We start from the raw sequence: 27,249 nt of genomic DNA, 5'->3' as shown, positions 1-27,249 counted from the left end.
GGATTCCCTGGCTTATTACCAACCTTTCCTCACCTCTCTATCCCATTTTGTTCCCATATTTCTTTCCTTTCCAACTCTGTACCAACCTACAACTTCGCGCCTCAAGGAGTTCTGGGATTCGGATCTCTGCATGGAGAGACCCTTCTGTGGGAACATACATTTCCGAGGACTAACGAGATCGCTTTTGCAGGAATTTGTCCTCATGAATTTTTGCATTGGAATAGAAGCGTGTTCGTGATAAGGATTGGAGAATTCAACGGACTCGAATAACAGTGAGTAACTAATCTATATAAATATGGCTTCCGATAAATAAAAATTCAATCAATGAATTCAATTTTTTTGATAATTCGATGTTGGTTGACATTTTGAAGCAGCAAAAAAGAAGCTTCACAGCTTACGGTACTTCAAATTTTGTAAAATTAGTTATTTCACCCGATGTAGCTTCACACTAATCAACAATTTCCATAAATCTTTCTTTGATCTCTAATTATGACCCCCTTTAAAACGACTTTACACCATAACTACGTATGACTGTGATCCTTTTCTCGTACGTCTATGGCGTGCTCCCTTGCCTCCGTAATTTTCGATCGAGTATTGTTGATTGCTGCAAATCCTTGCAGAGTGCTCGCGTGGTTGACAACAGACCGTGCCACTTCCTTGAGAATTAACGAGTCCGAGCTGTTTCTCTGCTTCGCTGACGCACTTGGATCCTCTTCACCAGCGATGACGTCCGGTTCACGAAAACGATGGTCATTCGGTTTTTCATCTTGATTTCCATCCACCGTAACAGTTGAAATGGAGGTTGAGGTGTTCATAGTGTGCTCGATGTCTTTGTCTGGATTGTGGCTAGCAAAAAGCGACCCATTGAAGACAGTGGATGACTTGGTGCCGTTACTGTTATCAGCAATCCTCGTGGTCACGTTTTCGGTTATTCTGTTTTCGAATACCCTTTTCGAAGCCGGTTTTCGCTCAGGTTGAGGTCTCAACGTTAATGATGTTTTGGATTTTGTTCGCTCACGACCGATCGTCAAGGACTGTTTTAATCGCGACGTAGCTGAGTTGTAATTTGACGATGACGCGTCTCGTAGGATGGAATGAGGAGCCTCGAAGACGTCCCTGGGGACTGCGTCTCCGTTCTCCAGAGGGTGAGTGATGGATTTCGGGTTGTCAAGGTCAATGTCACTGCCCAAGATGTTTCTGGAGTAATTGGACGTCACTGGGGCTGGTTCACCTTCGTCCTTAGAAAGGTGACCAGGATGTCTGTCTTGCTTTGACGAGAATAGAAACTTCTCGATCACGATTTTGTTGGCGTTCAATGAGTCCATCACTCGGCGAAAAATTTTTCGGTACAATGGACGATCCTCAGACTTCGGAACATCTTTGATAAACTCTGATGCGTTCACCAGGTGTGACTGAGGTTGTCGATAGAAGAGCTCAGTTTTGGTGTCTAGACTGGGCACAGAAACAAAATATTTGAAAATTATTTATTAGACTGTAAGTATTATACGGACATGTTATTCGAGGTATCATAACATGTATCGTGATAACTGTCAGTCATATGACAATGATTTGATATCACGCACGTACATTCATCCTCAAAATTGGATTGACAACTATTTGTGAATGAATTAGATACCATAATAAGACAAGTGCACTGTTTAAACGGACTGTAATAACAGTGAGTGTACAACCAAGGCCAGCCTATTAACAGAACATTTTCGTTCCAATTGACATAATGTTTTCTGCGATATCATTAATGAGGGATATAATGAATGAGTATTGGAAATTGTTAGTTAATTGCTACAAGGTATAACAAATCGTCCGCCATTATGATTGATTTTAATTGTATCCCTTGATAATGCTCATTATAATTTGCAGAGCGGTTATTCAAATTCAATCACAATACAATACAAAAGGTAGCGGATAAGGTATATTATGTTTCCCATAGACGTAGGAATCATTGTCCGTAACACGATTCTTTCCGTAAGGTGACGAAAATTTAACAATGACGCCTTAGATCTGTTTCTAATTTTATACATCGTATCAAAATCAAATGATTCAGCTGTTCGAATTTCTTAGACTATATCACAGTGTACCAAACCAATTTGATTTCGATTTCTTCACGGCCTTCACCATTTTCAATTCCCTTCTCCTGTTGCAGTTGGTACGTTATAGGGTGCCACAAAACATATGAGAAATTTTTACTTGAAATTGGATATCAAACGAAACACACCCTTTTCTGAATCAAACCTACCAAACAAATGCCTAATTTCTTCTCCCTGTATACCAACCTCGGCGTTTTATTATCCGCATCCAGATCACCAGCTGGCACAATATGAACGAGATGTTTTTCACCGAACTGATCCATGCCAAGGATGAGGCGAGAATCTTTGACCCGTTGATCACCAGCATCAATCGTTTCGACTTTACGCACCCTGGACGGATGAAAGAGGACCAACGAACCTTCGGTCGACTGTGGGTTCTTGGTAGTCCATTTTTCCTCTCCACTGTGATCAGATTTCCTTTGTAGATCCCTCCGTTCCGATAATATTTCACGGCCGCGTTTTCTGTTTATAGAAATCCGCATCTTGGTCTCAGTATCTCGGATCAATGTCGAGGTCGTCAGCTGTGACGCAATCGAGACTTCGCTTTCAACCTTCTTCGTGACATTTTCCATCAACTCGGTAGAATTCTTGCCTAGCGGAGAAGTGCTTTCTGTGGTGTCCGGTACCCCACTTGCTGTGATCTTTCTATTTGTTGCAGGAAGCCACGTGCTGGTCCGAGTTTCTGGGGCCAAGGTCGAGGTCGTCAGTTGCAACGTGGTTGACAATTCCTCGTCAACCTTCTTCGTCATATTTTCCATCACTTCCTCAATGATGGAACTGTTCTTGCCTGTCGAAGAAGTACTTCCAATGACGTTATCGAAGGTCCCGTTTGGTGCAGTTTTCGTAGTTGTTTGAAGCCACATGGTGGTCTGAGTTTCTGGGGCCAATGTTGAGGTTGTCAACTGCAACGAGATCGAAACTTCTTTGTCAACCTTTTTCGTGGTATTTTCCACCATTTCGGTAGTAACGGGACCGTTTTTGCCCAGCGGAGAAGTGCTCTCGTGGTTAGTGGTGTCGGGTATCCCGCTTGTTGTAATCATCTGATTTGTCGGAAGCCACGTGCTGGTTCGTATTTCTGGGGCCAAGGTCGAGATGGTACTTTTCGTCGCTATAAAGATATCAACCTTTTTCGTGCCATTGTCTACGTTCTCGGTTGACGAAACAGGTTTGTATTCGCCCAGTGAAGACTTACTTTGGGTGACTTTTCGGGGCAACTTCGTAGTCCCGAAGGGGTATCGTGGATCCAAATTACCTTTGTCCTGGCTGATCAAGACCTTCGACAAACTGTCCAAGACCCCGCTGTTTGCGGTAACGTAAACGTAAGAACTCGGCGAGAGATTCCTCATATGAAAACTGTCATCATCCTGGGGTGACACAGTCAACTGAAGATCGTACCTCGAACGAGCAAACGGAACGAGTCGCTTGACTCTTCTCATGACCCATTTTACGGTGGGACGGATGAGGTCTTTCAGCTCCTGGCACACTTTACACGCGGTGCATCCTTCCTGGCACATGATCCAACCCCCGTTTGGTAGACGGTAGACGTTCCCGCGAGACAGAAGCAGAACAGCATCCTTGCCATCCAGGCTTACGACGGGAAATGGTCCCCTGTAGAACGGGGCTTCGAGGAGTCGCTTGTAGAGGTTGTTGTTGCCTGGTGGAGGCGGTGATATAGTTTTGAAGATAAACTCCCGTAGGATGAACTCCCAGTAGGGAGATTCGACCGGTGAGCCAAGAGCTCCGGGATATGAAGTGTCGCCCAGAAGTCGCTCCGCACTTGTCAGGACACCATGTGCTGTCATTGGAAGCAGCAGCAGCTAAAAAGTGTGAAACTGAATTGTTGGTAACTGATCATCCTTGGATTATTTTCTGGTAATAACAGGACTTACAGCAATGAACATGAGGCAGTCTACGCTGGTAGTCGAAAGCATGGTAGAGAGTATGAACTATCACTGAAGGAGCTGGATGATTAAGGTACAGTTACAGAGTGGCAATGATCGGCTGGAGAGAATGACCGAATGATATAAATGTCAGGTGTGATTTGCCACATCACACAGATCGATGTGCAAGGGCATTACAGCAGGCACCCCATTCACAAAGAATGATAACATTAGTTACTCATATAGTTAAATATTAGCCGAGCACTGTAGATTTCAAACAGAGTTATAATTCAAACACCGAGGCGTTGGACCCGGGATGATTGCAATTCGAGACTCACTGTTAATTCTATACGTAGTGACAACTCCGATCATATTATCAACGCGAAATTAAATACTGTAACATTCTTCTTCAACGATCAATTATAAATATTCTTTCTTACGGAGCGGGTTATCGAAACATGAAACTTCTTCTCTACAACTTTACGAATTAGAATGAAAGTACAGATTTGGGCAAACGGAATTTCGCTGTTTAGGTACCAACAGTTCAAAAGTTTAAGAACCTGGACAGTACGTGTTAATCGTATCAACGTTCGTAACAACAGGTAATATTGCAAAGATTCTATCACTTGCAAATTATTTTTCAGCAAATCTGCGGTGTCCTTATTTTAAAATGTGACTAAGTGAAATTATGATCTTATGGATGCTGATGTTTTTGTTATAACGCACCGCTTTTCATTACGCATCAGCAAATGTACAATCAGAAGTATCGTGTGCTCTTTCATTCTTATTAATGTTTCAAGTGGGTATAATATATGCTTAACTGTTTAACACTGCTGCATGTGTCGCATGATTATATAGTGTTTACAATGGTGTAAGTTACTTTGTAAGCGTGAGATAGCTTCTTCTTCGTTTCTGCAGCTTGAAGTGTTAAGAGGGTGCCCTGGTCGATTTCGACCTTGTGATATTTTTCTCCAAATATCGAAGTTCGCGTACCTCATTCTCTTGCGTATCTGACTTCTGAAGGAAAACAATCCAATAAATTTTTCTTTGACGCAGAAATGAAGAAATGGGATGGATTCTAAAAAATCTCCATAGTGAATTCGTCGATCTTATGCCATTTCTCTCTTCCTGAGACAGATGAAAATATGTTGGAATGTTTTTGTTCAGACTTCTGTATAGAAAGGGGCTGTTGAGCCCTTTTCCGCATTTGAGATACGTAGACCTCGATATTTGGAGACCTATTCGTCAATGTCAAAATCGATCAGTAGGGCACTCCGAAGCTAAGTTCTTGTAGAAGTGGGATTAAATTCGTACAGTTCTCCTGTTAATAGCCCCATTTGCAATTTCAACCATTTTCAAATGTTATTTATGCGGCTGTAAAAAGAGCTGAAAGCGAAAGTACGGTACAAGAAACGGTTGCTCTAAAACTTCATATTCGTTTGTTATGAGCGATATTTTTAGATGATTCCACCAATACATTTTCGAATTGAATTGTACAATTTATACAGGTATGTACGTACATGACGAATGTTAAGTCACAGTCAGTGTGAATTTAAAAAAAAATCATGATTTTCTGCAACTTCGAATACCAGTTGATTGAAGAATATTTAACGCAGTACTCAAAGCAATCGGGCGCTTTATAGCGAGAGATTCTCACGCAAGATCGTCGCACTGAAAAATTCGTATCCGAATTTTGAACAACTGACAATAATATTACGTTGCCAACACAAGGTAACCACAACAACTACAATTAAAGTTTTCATATCTTACTCAAAAACTGTATTCCTGCAGTTACCGGTGGTTCGGAGTCACCCGATAAGTCAGGGATCGCATTGATCATATGCCTGAATTTTGTTACCGACGGAGTCGTTGAACGTTGATTGTGGTCACGTGGTGTGGTAGGCGTGACGTAGCAGATGATACCTAAACACAGTAAACATGGCGTACCGCGGTGTGAAAGGATCGGATCCGTTTGTGTCGAAAACATCGCGAAATGAGAGGTTCGCCCAGATGTCGAAACAGGAGCAGATCATACAGCAGAAGAAGCTTGAGATCCAAGCGAAGATGCAGGAGCAGAAAGCGAAACAGGCCGTCGAGAGTGTGAAGAAGTCGGCGTCCTCAGTCGCCTCCTCGACACCGTCTTCAACTGTCGCCACAGCGATTCCTCCAAAGTAATTTACATTCACTAACTAATATTTAGCGTTGCAGACAATATAGGTATGTTTACGTTGCAAACAGAAATTTCAACCGTACTCTGACATTTATCGCGTCAAACTATAGAGGCGATTGAAGTCTTGCTGCATGTCGTTCAACACCGTTTGCCACAGAAAACGAAAACATAGAACCGCGAATACGTAGTTCCTCATTTGCAGGGATTTTGAATTTACGAGCAATTGCTGAATTGAAACATACCGTGTTTGTCGAAACTCATTATCGAAATGGATCGACGGTGCGATCCAATTTATATATAGAACGTAATTACCTAATAGCCATTGTCACGTTTTGGTACCTAATTGGCACGAGTTTGCATGTCGGTCAAGAGAGTTCAACGCAATGTTTATTTATAGGAAAGAAGAGGAAAAGCCAGTCACGTCGCCTACTTCCTCCTCCTCCTTGTCCTCGGCATTGTCGTCGACGGTGAATTTGTTCGCAAACGATGGCAGTTTCTTGGATCAGTTTAGAAAGATAGCGAACAACAAGACTTCGTCAAAGTCTGAGGCTGCCCCTGTGGCTATAAAAGCCGATGAAAAGAAGGAGGAAAAGACTTACGAGAACAGCAGAAACGATAGGGATAGAAAATGGAACAGTGAGAAAAGCAGAGATTGGGAGAACAGGAGAGAACGCAGAAGAAACGACTCCAGATGGGGAGGAAGGTCTTCGGACAGAAGACACAGCTCCTCATCCAGCCCGTCACCCACGAGACGCAGACCGTCGCCGAGCCCCGACAACAGGCACACCTATCACCAGCCTCCGCCAAACGTGAATCACGCTCCTCCTCACCCTCATTTCAATCAGCAGCAATACCCTCCCCCTCCACCGGGCATGAATCAAGCGCTCGTTTCCCAGCCCCCATCCTCGTCCTCGACCATTCCACCTCTAATGTCTCAACCGATAATGCAAATGACCAACTTGCCGCCTCCAAACCTTCGCGGGATCATGCCAGGTCCCAACGTCCAAATGGGGGGTATTCACAGGATGCCACCACCACCTAAAAACATGAACAGCATGAACTTTGGCGGGATCGATAACGCCCATGTCGGCAATGCCCAGCACGTCATTCCTAGCCCCTCGCACCATGTTCTTCGAGCCCCTCCCCCGCCTCCCCCTCCTTCAATGCAGACTTTACCCCCAAACACGAACGTTCCCCCTCCTGGGATGAGGCAATTACCCCAAAACGCTCCACCCCCCAGTCACACAATGCAGAATATACCTGTGTCGAACCAGACACAGCAGCAGCAACGCGTCATGCAAACTCAGCAACAGTGCAATATTCCGCCACCCACGAGTCTCGGTCAGCCACCTAATATCCCGCCGCCGAGCATCATGCCACCGATGTCGCAGATCCCTCCTAACATATTACCCATCAGTAGCCACGCCATCGTCGTCACCGTCGCCAGTGTCCCAAATGTTCCACCTCCTAACGTTGTACCTCAGATGATCATGTCGGGACCTCCTCCGCCTGTACATAACACCGCCATCACTTCTACGATAAATTCGATACCACCGCCAAACCTGAATATTCCACCTCCCAATGTCCTGCCTCCGGCTAATATAATACAGAATTCGCCGCCTCCGCACCTCATTCCGCCGCAAACTTCATATCCTGTACAGCATCCTCCCCAGGTTCCGATTACTGTTGGACAAATTAACATGCAATTGCCGCCTCCTGTCAGACAACCGCACAGTCTCCAGCCGCATAGTCAATTAGGTATGATATTAGCGTGGAATATACGGATGTTTGAAAAAAAATTTCACTCAAGATTATTATTGCTTTTATTTCTGTTTTATTTTTTTTGCCTCGATGTACTTTTCACTTGTGGACAAGTAATTACTGTTGAGGAGATTGATGGAAAAGGTGAATACTTAATTTGAAAAATAAACTATGAGATCAACGAAATGAATGTTGTAAACAACTCTGAAAGTTGTAATCAATTCAAGTTTCTTCAAGAAATCTATTCATCTGCAATACTGTTACTGAACAGTAAGTTGATATGTTTCCTTAAAAAATCTAGAGGAATTCGTAATCAAGAAATTAATTACTTGTTTTAACAACAGCTAAGAAAAGCCAAGTAATTCGTTTCACTCACTACAATTTTCAGTATATTTGCATTGCAAAGAAAAACGAAAACTTACAGCTAAGCATTCAAGTACAAATGAAGCCAGTGTCATATTTGACGAACAGTTGGTCTACGTCTATTCTCATGGGTTGTTTAAATTAAGATATGGTGATATCTAATTTCAGGCACCTCGTATTGTGCTTTTCTACTCAAGGACAGTGGAAATGATTTTGTTTATACATCCCTGAAAAAAACGTATATCTTGATTCAGTTTCCTTTTCCATCGAGCCCCTCAATTATCATGTCAGACCGAACTGACTTGTTGGGTTTTGCTTAGCCTGCATCTACTGATAAAAGTTTCTAAGTGTGTCCCGTAGAGGCCGAGCAGCTGGCACGCATCGTGGCTGATTGCGGCGACGAAATTGAGCAGGAAGTCCGCGAGAAGAACGCTCAAGATCCAAAACTATGGTAACTACTGTCCTCACTGGCCCCCAATTCATATATTTCCCACCCGCGCCTCTGTGTCCCTCTTGTTTTAACTCCTTACATGCCATACCTTCTCAAAATGTCGCGACTACCTAAGATCGCTGAAACTTTAAAAAGTGTAATCATTTTGTTCAATTCACTTCTCGTCCATATTCTGCTTTATTCTTTTGACACGGACCATCAGTATTGATCTGGGTTTCGACATGTTCGGTGAATTTATTTTCCTTCCGTTCAAATTAATCACGGATTTTGTGAAAGAATATGATACACCATCATCTAGTAATTTATTTACTTTTTGTGAAAATCAAAAACCAAGCCTCGATACATCCACATCTGTATTCTACTACGTACATGTTCTGATATAACTGATATATCAACGATAAGCCATGACGAGAACAATATCCCTGAGAATTGATAGGCTCAACAAAATCGTAGCTGTATTTGTTTGTTGTAACATTTAATAATCCCCCATGTGTAACAGGTGCCGAAGGAATGCGTTATTGAACTTGTCACGATTAATTTCGAAGAAATATTCTGATCCCAGTATAAATATTCGGCTAGATCTTAAAATTACAAAACCTACGAATAGTTTTTAATACATGTGTATATTCTGTTGCATTTTATTTAGGATCATATCTTTACATGGCAGAGTTTTAAGTATTGTTTTAATCAAGGTTTCTGCACCAAAAGCAAAGTGCAGCGTATCTGCAGTACAGGGGGTTGGTCGCTAAGTTCCGAGCTGAAAAAATTGGCAAGGAGAGTAAAAACAATGGCGGGGAACTATACTCCCCCGAGGACGCCCTCAGCGATAACGAGGATCATGACAAATCCCAGAAACATGGATCTCAATACAGTGCGTTTGAATTTTGTATCAAAATATCTCAAATTAATCAGTTTAATTCATTTTTCAATCTTCCACTACATTCCAGATCACTACAATGAAGACTCAAGAGAAGAGCGCAAAAGAAAAAGGCGAAGTCGTTGGGGTGACCCTGACAACAAGGTTGCTGTTTCCAGTTGCGTAATGGGACCCGCACAGTTGGGACTCAACGTTCCTGGAAAATTACCACAACCTGGAATTGCAATACCGGGACAGATCGGTCAACCAGCTGTGATTATACCTCCGTCTAAATTATCAACCAGCAAAGTGAATCCTATGCTCACTAAAATATGCAGGAGTGATCCTGCCCTCGCCCAGTATGCCAGACAAACATTTGGAACGTCAGACCTTAGCGAAGAACAATGGAAAAAAGCTGAGGATCACTATAAGGTAAATTCTCAACTGGTAGGAACTGTAAATAGTATCAATTCATTTCTGTCAGGTACTGAACAATAATTCATGTACTTTTAAAGAGATAACATTTTACTTCACTTTGTCAAATGGAGGAAATGCAGATTCAGTCGTGACATATACGAAAAAAGTCTATTTTACTAACAGAGTTAATTTCTTCATTGTTCAATATCCGGAAGCATTATATAGGTGACTGTTTTGAATGCAATAATTTCCTTCTTTGAAAATTTGTTGTACAGTTTATATCACAGTGTATAATGCCCTGATATTTGCAGATAAATCTACTGTACCAAAACCTGCTCAAAAAGCGTGAGGAAGTTAAACGGCTCGAGGCCCAGGGTAAGCATAAGTACGAGTACGACAGTGACGAAGAAACGGAGGGTGGTACCTGGGAACACAAAATAAGGTCAGCAGAGATGGTTGCGACTCAAATGTGGGCTGAAGAGCTGACTGCCCAGGCAGAGGGGAAACATCATATCGGCGACTTTTTGCCACCCGATGAATTAAAGAGATTCATGGAGCAATACAATGCAGTGAAACAGGGCAAGGAACCAGACCTCAGCGACTACAAGGAGTTTAAATTAAAAGAAGACAATATCGGTAAGTCATATTAAAACGAAAAAATTTATTTAAACGAACTTCTCAATTTAAGTTTGGTACACAAATGTTCTGAAAACTGCAATTGAAGAGTAGAAACAAGTAAAATTTGCAATTTGAATAATGAAATTTTGGATCCAACCATGTAGGTAGAATCGCATATCTCAGTCTTCAAATATTCGATCTCTCAAATTTTCATCTATTGTTTTTTCGATTTATCTGTTTTTATGTAATAACCAATATTGAAATGACTTGTTGTAAATCACTTTCATGATACAAACTTTGTTAATTTCATCTAAGGAATAATTAACCCTTTCATTTCTTTTTAGGTTTCCAAATGCTACAAAAGCTAGGCTGGAGCGAGGGCCAAGGTTTGGGTAGTGAAGGAAGCGGGCGAGTTGATCCAGTTAACAAGTATGTTGTTCAAACACTCAACAATACGACTACGTTTCATAGCTCTTATACCAAATCACGTGGTTCCCGGTTTTGATTACTTTTTTTATAATCATATATTTGCATTCAGAGCTACCAATAGACTGGATAGCGCAGGCCTCGGGACTGAAAGACCGGATGGAATTTCTCGGGATGATGACGAGTTCGATGCCTACCGTAAGCGGATGATGTTGGCGTATAGATTCAGGCCTAATCCCTTGGTGAGTAAAACTTTAGCAATGTAATTCTTTTTTAGAGGTAAAATCAAATTTATTGGTAAGTTGGCAATATACTCGTTGTTTTATTGGTTCATTTTTTTTATTTTTTTCAGAATAATCCCAGAAGGCCATACTACTGAGTAGTAGAAGTGATTTACTGAGAATATTGTATGACATTAGAATATATCATAACATTACAAATCACATTCTCTGTATGTAAAATTCCTTGTTATTTTATATATATCTAAAAAAATATATGTGGATTATTCTCAATTCTAAATAATTGCAGTTGAGATTAGATGATGAATAAAATGAAATCGTTGAAACATAAAGTAAGGACATGACCAATAATCAATCAAAAGAAAATAAGAAGTCAATCTATTTTTACCCTGACGATAGATTATTTTTATCCGACTTATTAACATTTTCACATCGGTACAAACATTTTATCTTAGGTTGTCCTTATAAAGGTCATCCATAAATTACGTCACATAAATTTTATCGTTATTGACTGCTCACTCCCAACTAAAGCAGCGTTCTCTCTGCGCTACTAATTACGAACGTGCAATTACGATATCAGCGTCTTACACACTCTTACCATAAGTTCTTAGATCTATATCGATCCTCACAGTTACCGTCGAAGTGTACAACATTACTGGATTCATAATTCTCATGCATCATACCATCTGTTATCACGCGAACCAACTCGTAGCTACGCAATGCTTGTCCCTCATAAACCAATGGTCTTGCGCTGACTTACCTAAGGACTCAGCTCACCAATGCGGAGCTCCTCCTCAAACTCCTACTTCCATCTTTCCAGAAATCTCGAAAGACAGAAAGCCGAACGTAAATTAACGTCGACAAGAAAAAGTACATACCCATCATTGTAGACTTGATACGATAATCTTACAAATTCGAACTCTAAAAACAAAGTACTAAATTAAACTTAGAATCAATTCCAAATTCACGTGCAGAGTAAATAAACTATAGCCAAACAAATCTTGGCAACTCAGCAACTTCGAACTCACGTATTCCTATTGCAACTAAACCTATTCCTATTGTAATTAAACAATCTTAAGAGTGAACAAGAGATTGTTAAAACCCAACACTAAGAACTAATCGAGAAGAACTTGTTATTTTTTAATAAATGTGTATCTTAAATTGAAGTGTTTCTGTAAAGAGAATTATTTCAATCACGCGTAGCGATAGTTGGCATGCCTCGAAATAATCGAATTCACAGAGAGTAAAGTGCTGAACGAGAATCCTGAACAAACCGAACAACAGAGTTCGCATTCATGGACATCGCAAGGTTTGTGAATATACATTTCATCTGAATCAAGCAGTGAATCGCGGATCTCTTCCAGACGTTCACTCAGAATGTAACAGCGCAACATTCGGGGTGAAAAGTTGTTCTTTACGCCCTTGATACGTAAGCTACTATTTCATCACACGTGCATGAAAAGTTGAGCTTTGCGTAGCAGTTTAGCGGGACGAAAGTAATTTCATCTCGTTGTCAGTGTTGTAAAGATAGGTTTGCGCATGCGCAGTCCACAAGTGCTTCACTTTCGTCCCTAGACGGTCCCTAGTGAGAAGAAATTGACAACTCGCGTCCCGCAAATGACTACGCAATATACTTAATCAGAATATGAATGATATTATACGTTGTATTATAGAAGACAGTAATTAGTGTAATTTGTCACTACAGTTAAAGTTTCCACCTGCGCATGGGTGTACTGCACCTCTGCAAGATATGATATGTATGATATTGTATCGTTCCCATTCCATGTATCCTATTATAATAATTGAATAAATTTCTCCGAATTTTCGGGTACGTGAAGACGACAAGAACTTATGTTACCATCACGTGAACTCATATGGATAATACAGTTTCGAATATAATTATGACTATGAAATGTCCACCAATTAGAAAAATTCGTTTAAGGCGAGTCATTTCGGCCAAATTCAACGATATTAATTCAAGAGGTATGTTTCATTCTTCGGCTGTAATTCTTGATACGTTGTTCGCTGTGTATTCGGATTGCACCCAGTCGATTCCTCTTGCAAACTCACGACGATACAGTTTGTGGAGGAATTGGTTCATGCATTTTTATCACCAAACTTTTCACCAAAAATCCAAAGGGGTTAGCCTTACTTTTTTGGTCATTTTAAGAGCCGAAAACTTTTCGATTCGAAATCGATTAGTATGACCCTTTCTAGAGTAATTCGACCACCAGGAACTCAAAAAACACATGGAAAAGACCGTAGGACCAACAGCAGAGAAATGACGATAAAAATTTCCAGTTTTTCGGCTGTAACTTTTGATCCGTTGCTCGCAGCGTATTGGGACTATGCTCAATCGATTTCTCTCGAAAAAGCACGTCGGAATAGTGCCATACAAATTTGATTGCAGCACTTTTCAAAGTCGTCGAAATTTTCGCCAAAAATCCAAAGGGGTTAGCCTTACTTTTTTGGTCATTTTTGAAGCCGAAAACTTTTTGATCCGGGTTCGATTAGTATGACCCTTTCTAGAGTAATTCGACCACCAGGAACTCAGAAAACACATGGAAAAGACCGTAGGACCAACAGCAGAGAAATGACGATGAAAATTTCCAGTTTTTCGGCTGTAACTTTTGATACGTTGCTCGCAGCGTATTGGGACTATGCTCAATCGATTTCTCTCGAAAGATTCCGTCGGAATGGTGCCATACAAATTTGATTGCAGCACTTTTCAGAGTCGTCGAAATTTTCGCCAAAAATCCAAAGGGGTTAGCCTTACTTTTTTGGTCATTTTGAGAGCCGAAAACTTTTCGATTCGGAATCGATTAGTATGACCCTTTCTAGAGTAATTCGACCACCAGGAACTCAGAAAACACATGGAAAAGACCGTAGGACCAACAGCAGAGAAATGACGATGAAAATTTCCAGTTTTTCGGCTGTAACTTTTGATCCGTTGCTCGCAGCGTATTGGGACTATGCTCAATCGATTTCTCTCGTAAAATTACGTCGGAATAGTGCCATACAAATTTGATTGCAGCACTTTTCAAAGTCGTCGAAATTTTTGCCAAAAATCCAAAGGGGTTAGCCTTACTTTTTTGGTCATTTTTGGAGCCGAAAACTTTTCGATTCGGAATCGATTAGTATGACCCTTTCTAGAGTAATTCGACCACCAGGAACTCAGAAAACACATGGAAAAGACCGTAGGACCAACAGCAGAGAAATGACGATGAAAATTTCCAGTTTTTCGGCTGTAACTTTTGATCCGTTGCTCGCAGCGTATTGGGACTATGCTCAATCGATTTCTCTCGAAAAATTACGTCGGAATAGTGCCATACAAATTTGATTGCAGCACTTCTCAAAGTCGTCGAAATTTTCGCCAAAAATCCAAAGGGGTTAGCCTTACTTTTTTGGTCATTTTTGGAGCCGAAAACTTTTCGATTCGGAATCGATTAGTATGACCCTTTCTAGAGTAATTCGACCACCAGGAACTCAGAAAACACATGGAAAAGACCGTAGGACCAACAGCAGAGAAATGACGATGAAAATTTCCAGTTTTTCGGCTGTAACTTTTGATCCGTTGCTCGCAGCGTATTGGGACTATGCTCAATCGATTTCTCTCGTAAAATTACGTCGGAATAGTGCCATACAAATTTGATTGCAGCACTTTTCAAAGTCGTCGAAATTTTTGCCAAAAATCCAAAGGGGTTAGCCTTACTTTTTTGGTCATTTTTGGAGCCGAAAACTTTTCGATTCGGAATCGATTAGTATGACCCTTTCTAGAGTAATTCGACCACCAGGAACTCAGAAAACACATGGAAAAGACCGTAGGACCAACAGCAGAGAAATGACGATGAAAATTTCCAGTTTTTCGGCTGTAACTTTTGATCCGTTGCTCGCAGCGTATTGGGACTATGCTCAATCGATTTCTCTCTAAAAATTACGTCGGAATAGTGCCATACAAATTTGATTGCAGCACTTTTCAAAGTCGTCGAAATTTTCGCCAAAAATCCAAAGGGGTTAGCCTTACTTTTTTGGTCATTTTTGGAGCCGAAAACTTTTCGATTCGGAATCGATAAGTATGACCCTTTCTAGAGTAATTCGACCACCAGGAACTCAGAAAACACATGGAAAAGACCGTAGGACCAACAGCAGAGAAATGACGATGAAAATTTCCAGTTTTTCGGCTGTACTTTTTGATCCGTTGCTCGCAGCGTATTGGGACTATGCTCAATCGATTTCTCTCTAAAAATTACGTCGGAATAGTGCCATACAAATTTGATTGCAGCACTTTTCAAAGTCGTCGAAATTTTCGCCAAAAATCCAAAGGGGTTAGCCTTACTTTTTTGGTCATTTTTAGAGCCGAAAACTTTTCGATTCGGAATCGATTAGTATGACCCTTTCTTGAGTAATTCGACCACCAGGAACTCAGAAAACACATGGAAAAGACCGTAGGACCAACAGCAGAGAAATGACGATGAAAATTTCCAGTTTTTCGGCTGTAACTTTTGATCCGTTGCTCGCAGCGTATTGGGACTATGCTCAATCGATTTCTCTCGAAAAATTACGTCGGAATAGTGCCATACAAATTTGATTGCAGCACTTTTCAAAGTCGTCGAAATTTTCGCCAAAAATCCAAAGGGGTTAGCCTTACTTTTTTGGTCATTTTTGGAGCCGAAAACTTTTCGATTCGGAATCGATTAGTATGACCCTTCCTAGAGTAATTCGACCACCAGGAACTCAGAAAACACATGGAAAAGACCGTAGGACCAACAGCAGAGAAATGACGATGAAAATTTCCAGTTTTTCGGCTGTAACTTTTGATCCGTTGCTCGCAGCGTATTGGGACTATGCTCAATCGATTTCTCTCTAAAAATTACGTCGGAATAGTGCCATACAAATTTGATTGCAGCACTTTTCAAAGTCGTCGAAATTTTCGCCAAAAATCCAAAGGGGTTAGCCTTACTTTTTTGGTCATTTTTGGAGCCGAAAACTTTTCGATTCGGAATCGATTAGTATGACCCTTTCTAGAGTAATTCGACCACCAGGAACTCAGAAAACACATGGAAAAGACCGTAGGACCAACAGCAGAGAAATGACGATGAAAATTTCCAGTTTTTCGGCTGTAACTTTTGATCCGTTGCTCGCAGCGTATTGGGACTATGCTCAATCGATTTCTCTCGAAAAATTACGTCGGAATAGTGCCATACAAATTTGATTGCAGCACTTTTCAAAGTCGTCGAAATTTTCGCCAAAAATCCAAAGGGGTTAGCCTTACGTTTTTGGTCATTTTCGGAGCCGAAAACTTTTCGATTCGGAATCGATTAGTATGACCCTTCCTAGAGTAATTCGACCACCAGGAACTCAGAAAACACATGGAAAAGACCGTAGGACCAACGGCAGAAAAATGACGATGAAAATTTCCAGTTTTTCGGCTGTAACTTTTGATCCGTTGCTCGCAGCGTATTGGGACTATGCTCAATCGATTTCTCTGGAAAAATTACGTCGGAATAGTGCCATACAAATTTGATTGCAGCACTTTTCAAAGTCGTCGAAATTTTCGCCAAAAATCCAAAGGGGTTAGCCTTACTTTTTTGGTCATTTTTGGAGCCGAAAACTTTTCGATTCGGAATCGATTAGTATGACCCTTTCTAGAGTAATTCGACCACCAGGAACTCAGAAAACACATGGAAAAGACCGTAGGACCAACAGCAGAGAAATGACGATGAAAATTTCCAGTTTTTCGGCTGTACTTTTTGATCCGTTGCTCGCAGCGTATTGGGACTATGCTCAATCGATTTCTCTCTAAAAATTACGTCGGAATAGTGCCATACAAATTTGATTGCAGCACTTTTCAAAGTCGTCGAAATTTTCGCCAAAAATCCAAAGGGGTTAGCCTTACTTTTTTGGTCATTTTTAGAGCCGAAAACTTTTCGATTCGGAATCGATTAGTATGACCCTTTCTTGAGTAATTCGACCACCAGGAACTCAGAAAACACATGGAAAAGACCGTAGGACCAACAGCAGAGAAATGACGATGAAAATTTCCAGTTTTTCGGCTGTAACTTTTGATCCGTTGCTCGCAGCGTATTGGGACTATGCTCAATCGATTTCTCTCGAAAAATTACGTCGGAATAGTGCCATACAAATTTGATTGCAGCACTTTTCAAAGTCGTCGAAATTTTCGCCAAAAATCCAAAGGGGTTAGCCTTACTTTTTTGGTCATTTTTGGAGCCGAAAACTTTTCGATTCGGAATCGATTAGTATGACCCTTCCTAGAGTAATTCGACCACCAGGAACTCAGAAAACACATGGAAAAGACCGTAGGACCAACAGCAGAGAAATGACGATGAAAATTTCCAGTTTTTCGGCTGTAACTTTTGATCCGTTGCTCGCAGCGTATTGGGACTATGCTCAATCGATTTCTCTCTAAAAATTACGTCGGAATAGTGCCATACAAATTTGATTGCAGCACTTTTCAAAGTCGTCGAAATTTTCGCCAAAAATCCAAAGGGGTTAGCCTTACTTTTTTGGTCATTTTTGGAGCCGAAAACTTTTCGATTCGGAATCGATTAGTATGACCCTTTCTAGAGTAATTCGACCACCAGGAACTCAGAAAACACATGGAAAAGACCGTAGGACCAACAGCAGAGAAATGACGATGAAAATTTCCAGTTTTTCGGCTGTAACTTTTGATCCGTTGCTCGCAGCGTATTGGGACTATGCTCAATCGATTTCTCTCGAAAAATTACGTCGGAATAGTGCCATACAAATTTGATTGCAGCACTTTTCAAAGTCGTCGAAATTTTCGCCAAAAATCCAAAGGGGTTAGCCTTACGTTTTTGGTCATTTTCGGAGCCGAAAACTTTTCGATTCGGAATCGATTAGTATGACCCTTCCTAGAGTAATTCGACCACCAGGAACTCAGAAAACACATGGAAAAGACCGTAGGACCAACGGCAGAAAAATGACGATGAAAATTTCCAGTTTTTCGGCTGTAACTTTTGATCCGTTGCTCGCAGCGTATTGGGACTATGCTCAATCGATTTCTCTGGAAAAATTACGTCGGAATAGTGCCATACAAATTTGATTGCAGCACTTTTCAAAGTCGTCGAAATTTTCGCCAAAAATCCAAAGGGGTTAGCCTTACTTTTTTGGTCATTTTTGGAGCCGAAAACTTTTCGATTCGGAATCGATTAGTATGACCCTTTCTAGAGTAATTCGACCACCAGGAACTCAGAAAACACATGGAAAAGACCGTAGGACCAACAGCAGAGAAATGACGATGAAAATTTCCAGTTTTTCGGCTGTAACTTTTGATCCGTTGCTCGCAGCGTATTGGGACTATGCTCAATCGATTTCTCTCGAAAAATTACGTCGGAATAGTGCCATACAAATTTGATTGCAGCACTTCTCAAAGTCGTCGAAATTTTCGCCAAAAATCCAAAGGGGTTAGCCTTACTTTTTTGGTCATTTTTGGAGCCGAAAACTTTTCGATTCGGAATCGATTAGTATGACCCTTTCTAGAGTAATTCGACCACCAGGAACTCAGAAAACACATGGAAAAGACCGTAGGACCAACAGCAGAGAAATGACGATGAAAATTTCCAGTTTTTCGGCTGTAACTTTTGATCCGTTGCTCGCAGCGTATTGGGACTATGCTCAATCGATTTCTCTCGTAAAATTACGTCGGAATAGTGCCATACAAATTTGATTGCAGCACTTTTCAAAGTCGTCGAAATTTTTGCCAAAAATCCAAAGGGGTTAGCCTTACTTTTTTGGTCATTTTTGGAGCCGAAAACTTTTCGATTCGGAATCGATTAGTATGACCCTTTCTAGAGTAATTCGACCACCAGGAACTCAGAAAACACATGGAAAAGACCGTAGGACCAACAGCAGAGAAATGACGATGAAAATTTCCAGTTTTTCGGCTGTAACTTTTGATCCGTTGCTCGCAGCGTATTGGGACTATGCTCAATCGATTTCTCTCGAAAAATTACGTCGGAATAGTGCCATACAAATTTGATTGCAGCACTTTTCAGAGTCGTCGAAATTTTCGCCAAAAATCCAAAGGGGTTAGCCTTACTTTTTTGGTCATTTTGAGAGCCGAAAACTTTTTGATCTGGAATCGATTAGTATGACCCTTTCTAGAGTAATTCGACCACCTGGAACTCAGAAAACACATGGAAAAGACCGTAGGACCAACAGCAGAGAAATGACGATGAAAATTTCCAGTTTTTCGGCTGTAACTTTTGATCCGTTGCTCGCAGCGTATTGGGACTATGCTCAATCGATTTCTCTCGAAAAATTACGTCGGAATAGTGCCATACAAATTTGATTGCAGCACTTTTCAAAGTCGTCGAAATTTTCGCCAAAAATCCAAAGGGGTTAGCCTTACTTTTTTGGTCATTTTGAGAGCCGAAAACTTTTCGATTCGAAATCGATTAGTATGACCCTTTCTAGAGTAATTCGACCACCAGGAACTCAGAAAACACATGGAAAAGACCGTAGGACCAACAGCAGAGAAATGACGATGAAAATTTCCAGTTTTTCGGCTGTAACTTTTGATCCGTTGCTCGCAGCGTATTGGGACTATGCTCAATCGATTTCTCTCGTAAAATTACGTCGGAATAGTGCCATACAAATTTGATTGCAGCACTTTTCAAAGTCGTCGAAATTTTTGCCAAAAATCCAAAGGGGTTAGCCTTACTTTTTTGGTCATTTTTGGAGCCGAAAACTTTTCGATTCGGAATCGATTAGTATGACCCTTTCTAGAGTAATTCGACCACCAGGAACTCAGAAAACACATGGAAAAGACCGTAGGACCAACAGCAGAGAAATGACGATGAAAATTTCCAGTTTTTCGGCTGTAACTTTTGATCCGTTGCTCGCAGCGTATTGGGACTATGCTCAATCGATTTCTCTCGAAAAATTACGTCGGAATAGTGCCATACAAATTTGATTGCAGCACTTTTCAGAGTCGTCGAAATTTTCGCCAAAAATCCAAAGGGGTTAGCCTTACTTTTTTGGTCATTTTGAGAGCCGAAAACTTTTTGATCCGGAATCGATTAGTATGACCCTTTCTAGAGTAATTCGACCACCTGGAACTCAGAAAACACATGGAAAAGACCGTAGGACCAACAGCAGAGAAATGACGATGAAAATTTCCAGTTTTTCGGCTGTAACTTTTGATCCGTTGCTCGCAGCGTATTGGGACTATGCTCAATCGATTTCTCTCTAAAAATTACGTCGGAATAGTGCCATACAAATTTGATTGCAGCACTTTTCAAAGTCGTCGAAATTTTCGCCAAAAATCCAAAGGGGTTAGCCTTACTTTTTTGGTCATTTTTGGAGCCGAAAACTTTTCGATTCGGAATCGATTAGTATGACCCTTTCTAGAGTAATTCGACCACCAGGAACTCAGAAAACACATGGAAAAGACCGTAGGACCAACAGCAGAGAAATGACGATGAAAATTTCCAGTTTTTCGGCTGTACTTTTTGATCCGTTGCTCGCAGCGTATTGGGACTATGCTCAATCGATTTCTCTCTAAAAATTACGTCGGAATAGTGCCATACAAATTTGATTGCAGCACTTTTCAAAGTCGTCGAAATTTTCGCCAAAAATCCAAAGGGGTTAGCCTTACTTTTTTGGTCATTTTTAGAGCCGAAAACTTTTCGATTCGGAATCGATTAGTATGACCCTTTCTTGAGTAATTCGACCACCAGGAACTCAGAAAACACATGGAAAAGACCGTAGGACCAACAGCAGAGAAATGACGATGAAAATTTCCAGTTTTTCGGCTGTAACTTTTGATCCGTTGCTCGCAGCGTATTGGGACTATGCTCAATCGATTTCTCTCGAAAAATTACGTCGGAATAGTGCCATACAAATTTGATTGCAGCACTTTTCAAAGTCGTCGAAATTTTCGCCAAAAATCCAAAGGGGTTAGCCTTACTTTTTTGGTCATTTTTGGAGCCGAAAACTTTTCGATTCGGAATCGATTAGTATGACCCTTCCTAGAGTAATTCGACCACCAGGGACTCAGAAAACACATGGAAAAGACCGTAGGACCAACAGCAGAGAAATGACGATGAAAATTTCCAGTTTTTCGGCTGTAACTTTTGATCCGTTGCTCGCAGCGTATTGGGACTATGCTCAATCGATTTCTCTCTAAAAATTACGTCGGAATAGTGCCATACAAATTTGATTGCAGCACTTTTCAAAGTCGTCGAAATTTTCGCCAAAAATCCAAAGGGGTTAGCCTTACTTTTTTGGTCATTTTTGGAGCCGAAAACTTTTCGATTCGGAATCGATTAGTATGACCCTTTCTAGAGTAATTCGACCACCAGGAACTCAGAAAACACATGGAAAAGACCGTAGGACCAACAGCAGAGAAATGACGATGAAAATTTCCAGTTTTTCGGCTGTAACTTTTGATCCGTTGCTCGCAGCGTATTGGGACTATGCTCAATCGATTTCTCTCGAAAAATTACGTCGGAATAGTGCCATACAAATTTGATTGCAGCACTTTTCAAAGTCGTCGAAATTTTCGCCAAAAATCCAAAGGGGTTAGCCTTACGTTTTTGGTCATTTTCGGAGCCGAAAACTTTTCGATTCGGAATCGATTAGTATGACCCTTCCTAGAGTAATTCGACCACCAGGAACTCAGAAAACACATGGAAAAGACCGTAGGACCAACGGCAGAAAAATGACGATGAAAATTTCCAGTTTTTCGGCTGTAACTTTTGATCCGTTGCTCGCAGCGTATTGGGACTATGCTCAATCGATTTCTCTGGAAAAATTACGTCGGAATAGTGCCATACAAATTTGATTGCAGCACTTTTCAAAGTCGTCGAAATTTTCGCCAAAAATCCAAAGGGGTTAGCCTTACTTTTTTGGTCATTTTTGGAGCCGAAAACTTTTCGATTCGGAATCGATCAGTATGACCCTTTCTAGAGTAATTCGACCACCAGGAACTCAGAAAACACATGGAAAAGACCGTAGGACCAACAGCAGAGAAATGACGATGAAAATTTCCAGTTTTTCGGCTGTAACTTTTGATCCGTTGCTCGCAGCGTATTGGGACTATGCTCAATCGATTTCTCTCGAAAAATTACGTCGGAATAGTGCCATACAAATTTGATTGCAGCACTTCTCAAAGTCGTCGAAATTTTCGCCAAAAATCCAAAGGGGTTAGCCTTACTTTTTTGGTCATTTTTGGAGCCGAAAACTTTTCGATTCGGAATCGATTAGTATGACCCTTTCTAGAGTAATTCGACCACCAGGAACTCAGAAAACACATGGAAAAGACCGTAGGACCAACAGCAGAGAAATGACGATGAAAATTTCCAGTTTTTCGGCTGTAACTTTTGATCCGTTGCTCGCAGCGTATTGGGACTATGCTCAATCGATTTCTCTCGTAAAATTACGTCGGAATAGTGCCATACAAATTTGATTGCAGCACTTTTCAAAGTCGTCGAAATTTTTGCCAAAAATCCAAAGGGGTTAGCCTTACTTTTTTGGTCATTTTTGGAGCCGAAAACTTTTCGATTCGGAATCGATTAGTATGACCCTTTCTAGAGTAATTCGACCACCAGGAACTCAGAAAACACATGGAAAAGACCGTAGGACCAACAGCAGAGAAATGACGATGAAAATTTCCAGTTTTTCGGCTGTAACTTTTGATCCGTTGCTCGCAGCGTATTGGGACTATGCTCAATCGATTTCTCTCGAAAAATTACGTCGGAATAGTGCCATACAAATTTGATTGCAGCACTTTTCAGAGTCGTCGAAATTTTCGCCAAAAATCCAAAGGGGTTAGCCTTACGTTTTTGGTCATTTTCGGAGCCGAAAACTTTTCGATTCGGAATCGATTAGTATGACCCTTTCTAGAGTAATTCGACCACCAGGAACTCAGAAAACACATGGAAAAGACCGTAGGACCAACAGCAGAGAAATGACGATGAAAATTTCCAGTTTTTTGGCTGTAACTTTTGATCCGTTGCTCGCAGCGTATTGGGACTATGCTCAATCGATTTCTCTCGAAAAATTACGTCGGAATAGTGCCATACAAATTTGATTGCAGCACTTTTCAAAGTCGTCGAAATTTTCGCCAAAAATCCAAAGGGGTTAGCCTTACTTTTTTGGTCATTTTGAGAGCCGAAAACTTTTCGATTCGAAATCGATTAGTATGACCCTTTCTAGAGTAATTCGACCACCAGGAACTCAGAAAACACATGGAAAAGACCGTAGGACCAACAGCAGAGAAATGACGATGAAAATTTCCAGTTTTTCGGCTGTAACTTTTGATCCGTTGCTCGCAGCGTATTGGGACTATGCTCAATCGATTTCTCTCGAAAAATTACGTCGGAATAGTGCCATACAAATTTGATTGCAGCACTTTTCAGAGTCGTCGAAATTTTCGCCAAAAATCCAAAGGGGTTAGCCTTACTTTTTTGGTCATTTTGAGAGCCGAAAACTTTTTGATCCGGAATCGATTAGTATGACCCTTTCTAGAGTAATTCGACCACCTGGAACTCAGAAAACACATGGAAAAGACCGTAGGACCAACAGCAGAGAAATGACGATGAAAATTTCCAGTTTTTCGGCTGTAACTTTTGATCCGTTGCTCGCAGCGTATTGGGACTATGCTCAATCGATTTCTCTCGAAAAATTACGTCGGAATAGTGCCATACAAATTTGATTGCAGCACTTTTCAAAGTCGTCGAAATTTTCGCCAAAAATCCAAAGGGGTTAGCCTTACTTTTTTGGTCATTTTGAGAGCCGAAAACTTTTCGATTCGAAATCGATTAGTATGACCCTTTCTAGAGTAATTCGACCACCAGGAACTCAGAAAACACATGGAAAAGACCGTAGGACCAACAGCAGAGAAATGACGATGAAAATTTCCAGTTTTTCGGCTGTAACTTTTGATCCGTTGCTCGCAGCGTATTGGGACTATGTTCAATCTATTTCTCTCGAAAAATTACGTCAGAATAGTGCCATACAAATTTGATTGCAGCACTTTTCAAAGTCGTCGAAATTTTCGCCAAAAATCCAAAGGGGTTAGCCTTACTTTTTTGGTCATTTTTGAAGCCGAAAACTTTTCGATCCGGAATCGATTAGTATGACCCTTTCTAGAGTAATTCGACCACCAGGAACTCAGAAAACACATGGAAAAGACCGTAGGACCAACAGCAGAGAAATGACGATGAAAATTTCCAGTTTTTCGGCTGTAACTTTTGATACGTTGCTCGCAGCGTATTGAGACTATGCTCAATCGATTTCTCTCGAAAAATTACGACGGAATGGTGCCATACAAATTTGATTGCAGCACTTTTCAGAGTCGTCGAAATTTTCGCCAAAAATCCAAAGGGGTTAGCCTTACTTTTTTGGTCATTTTGAGAGCCGAAAACTTTTCGATTCGAAATCGATTAGTATGACCCTTTCTAGAGTAATTCGACCACCAGGAACTCAGAAAACACATGGAAAAGACCGTAGGACCAACAGCAGAGAAATGACGATGAAAATTTCCAGTTTTTCGGCTGTAACTTTTGATCCGTTGCTCGCAGCGTATTGGGACTATGCTCAATCGATTGGTCTCTAAAAATTACGTCGGAATAGTGCCATACAAATTTGATTGCAGCACTTTTCAAAGTCGTCGAAATTTTCGCCAAAAATCCAAAGGGGTTAGCCTTACTTTTTTGGTCATTTTTGGAGCCGAAAACTTTTCGATTCGGAATCGATTAGTATGACCCTTTCTAGAGTAATTCGACCACCAGGAACTCAGAAAACACATGGAAAAGACCGTAGGACCAACAGCAGAGAAATGACGATGAAAATTTCCAGTTTTTCGGCTGTAACTTTTGATCCGTTGCTCGCAGCGTATTGGGACTATGCTCAATCGATTTCTCTCGTAAAATTACGTCGGAATAGTGCCATACAAATTTGATTGCAGCACTTTTCAAAGTCGTCGAAATTTTCGCCAAAAATCCAAAGGGGTTAGCCTTACTTTTTTGGTCATTTTTGGAGCCGAAAACTTTTCGATTCGGAATCGATTAGTATGACCCTTTCTAGAGTAATTCGACCACCAGGAACTCAGAAAACACATGGAAAAGACCGTAGGACCAACAGCAGAGAAATGACGATGAAAATTTCCAGTTTTTCGGCTGTACTTTTTGATCCGTTGCTCGCAGCGTATTGGGACTATGCTCAATCGATTTCTCTCGAAAAATTACGTCGGAATAGTGCCATACAAATTTGATTGCAGCACTTTTCAAAGTCGTCGAAATTTTCGCCAAAAATCCAAAGGGGTTAGCCTTACGTTTTTGGTCATTTTCGGAGCCGAAAACTTTTCGATTCGAAATCGATTAGTATGACCCTTCCTAGAGTAATTCGACCACCAGGAACTCAGAAAACACATGGAAAAGACCGTAGGACCAACGGCAGAAAAATGACGATGAAAATTTCCAGTTTTTCGGCTGTAACTTTTGATCCGTTGCTCGCAGCGTATTGGGACTATGCTCAATCGATTTCTCTAGAAAAATTACGTCGGAATAGTGCCATACAAATTTGATTGCAGCACTTTTCAAAGTCGTCGAAATTTTCGCCAAAAATCCAAAGGGGTTAGCCTTACTTTTTTGGTCATTTTTGGAGCCGAAAACTTTTCGATTCGGAATCGATTAGTATGACCCTTTCTAGAGTAATTCGACCACCAGGAACTCAGAAAACACATGGAAAAGACCGTAGGACCAACAGCAGAGAAATGACGATGAAAATTTCCAGTTTTTCGGCTGTAACTTCTGATCTGTTGCTCGCAGCGTATTGGGACTATGCTCAATCGATTTCTCTCGAAAAATTAAGTCGGAATAGTGCCATACAAATTTGATTGCAGCACTTTTCAGAGTCGTCGAAATTTTCGCCAAAAATCCAAAGGGGTTAGCCTTACTTTTTTGGTCATTTTGAGAGCCGAAAACTTTTTGATCCGGAATCGATTAGTATGACCCTTTCTAGAGTAATTCGACCACCTGGAACTCAGGAAACACATGGAAAAGACCGTAGGACCAACAGCAGTGAAATGACGATGAAAATTTCCAGTTTTTCGGCTGTAACTTTTGATCCGTTGCTCGCAGCGTATTGGGACTATGCTCAATCGATTTCTCTTGAAAAATTACGTCGGAATAGTGCCATACAAATTTGATTGCAGCACTTTTCAAAGTCGTCGAAATTTTCGCCAAAAATCCAAAGGGGTTAGCCTTACTTTTTTGGTCATTTTGAGAGCCGAAAACTTTTCGATTCGAAATCGATTAGTATGACCCTTTCTAGAGTAATTCGACCACCAGGAACTCAGAAAACACATGGAAAAGACCGTAGGACCAACAGCAGAGAAATGACGATGAAAATTTCCAGTTTTTCGGCTGTAACTTTTGATACGTTGCTCGCAGCGTATTGAGACTATGCTCAATCGATTTCTCTCGAAAAATTACGACGGAATGGTGCCATACAAATTTGATTGCAGCACTTTTCAGAGTCGTCGAAATTTTCGCCAAAAATCCAAAGGGGTTAGCCTTACTTTTTTGGTCATTTTGAGAGCCGAAAACTTTTCGATTCGAAATCGATTAGTATGACCCTTTCTAGAGTAATTCGACCACCAGGAACTCAGAAAACACATGGAAAAGACCGTAGGACCAACAGCAGAGAAATGACGATGAAAATTTCCAGTTTTTCGGCTGTAACTTTTGATCCGTTGCTCGTAGCGTATTGGGACTATGCTCAATCGATTTGTCTCTAAAAATTACGTCGGAATAGTGCCATACAAATTTGATTGCAGCACTTTTCAAAGTCGTCGAAATTTTCGCCAAAAATCCAAAGGGGTTAGCCTTACTTTTTTGGTCATTTTTGGAGCCGAAAACTTTTCGATTCGGAATCGATTAGTATGACCCTTTCTAGAGTAATTCGACCACCAGG

At 40.9% G+C, this 27,249-nt stretch overlaps 1 protein-coding gene across 2 annotated transcripts; it reads left to right on the top strand.

The window, feature by feature from the left end:
• The first annotated feature begins 5,900 nt into the window (after positions 1-5,900).
• LOC124410965 (SURP and G-patch domain-containing protein 1-like) lies at positions 5,901-11,618 on the top strand. Of its 2 annotated transcripts, none has more exons than XM_046889722.1 (9): positions 5,901-6,156; positions 6,553-7,913; positions 8,640-8,730; positions 9,423-9,601; positions 9,678-10,018; positions 10,315-10,639; positions 10,966-11,050; positions 11,160-11,289; positions 11,400-11,618. In XM_046889722.1, the coding sequence occupies exons 1-9, from the start codon at positions 5,924-5,926 to the stop codon at positions 11,424-11,426; spliced, it is 2,772 nt and encodes a 923-aa protein (XP_046745678.1). In that variant the 5' UTR covers positions 5,901-5,923; the 3' UTR covers positions 11,427-11,618. The 2 variants fall into 2 exon arrangements, with proteins under 2 accessions (XP_046745678.1, XP_046745677.1); XM_046889721.1 differs by having other exon boundaries at positions 8,628-8,730.
• The last annotated feature ends 15,631 nt before the right edge of the window (positions 11,619-27,249 follow it).

Source organism: Diprion similis, chromosome 10, assembly GCF_021155765.1.
Source record: "Diprion similis isolate iyDipSimi1 chromosome 10, iyDipSimi1.1, whole genome shotgun sequence".
Taxonomy (NCBI): domain Eukaryota; kingdom Metazoa; phylum Arthropoda; class Insecta; order Hymenoptera; family Diprionidae; genus Diprion; species Diprion similis.
This window is presented reverse-complemented; position numbering and strand designations above follow the sequence as displayed.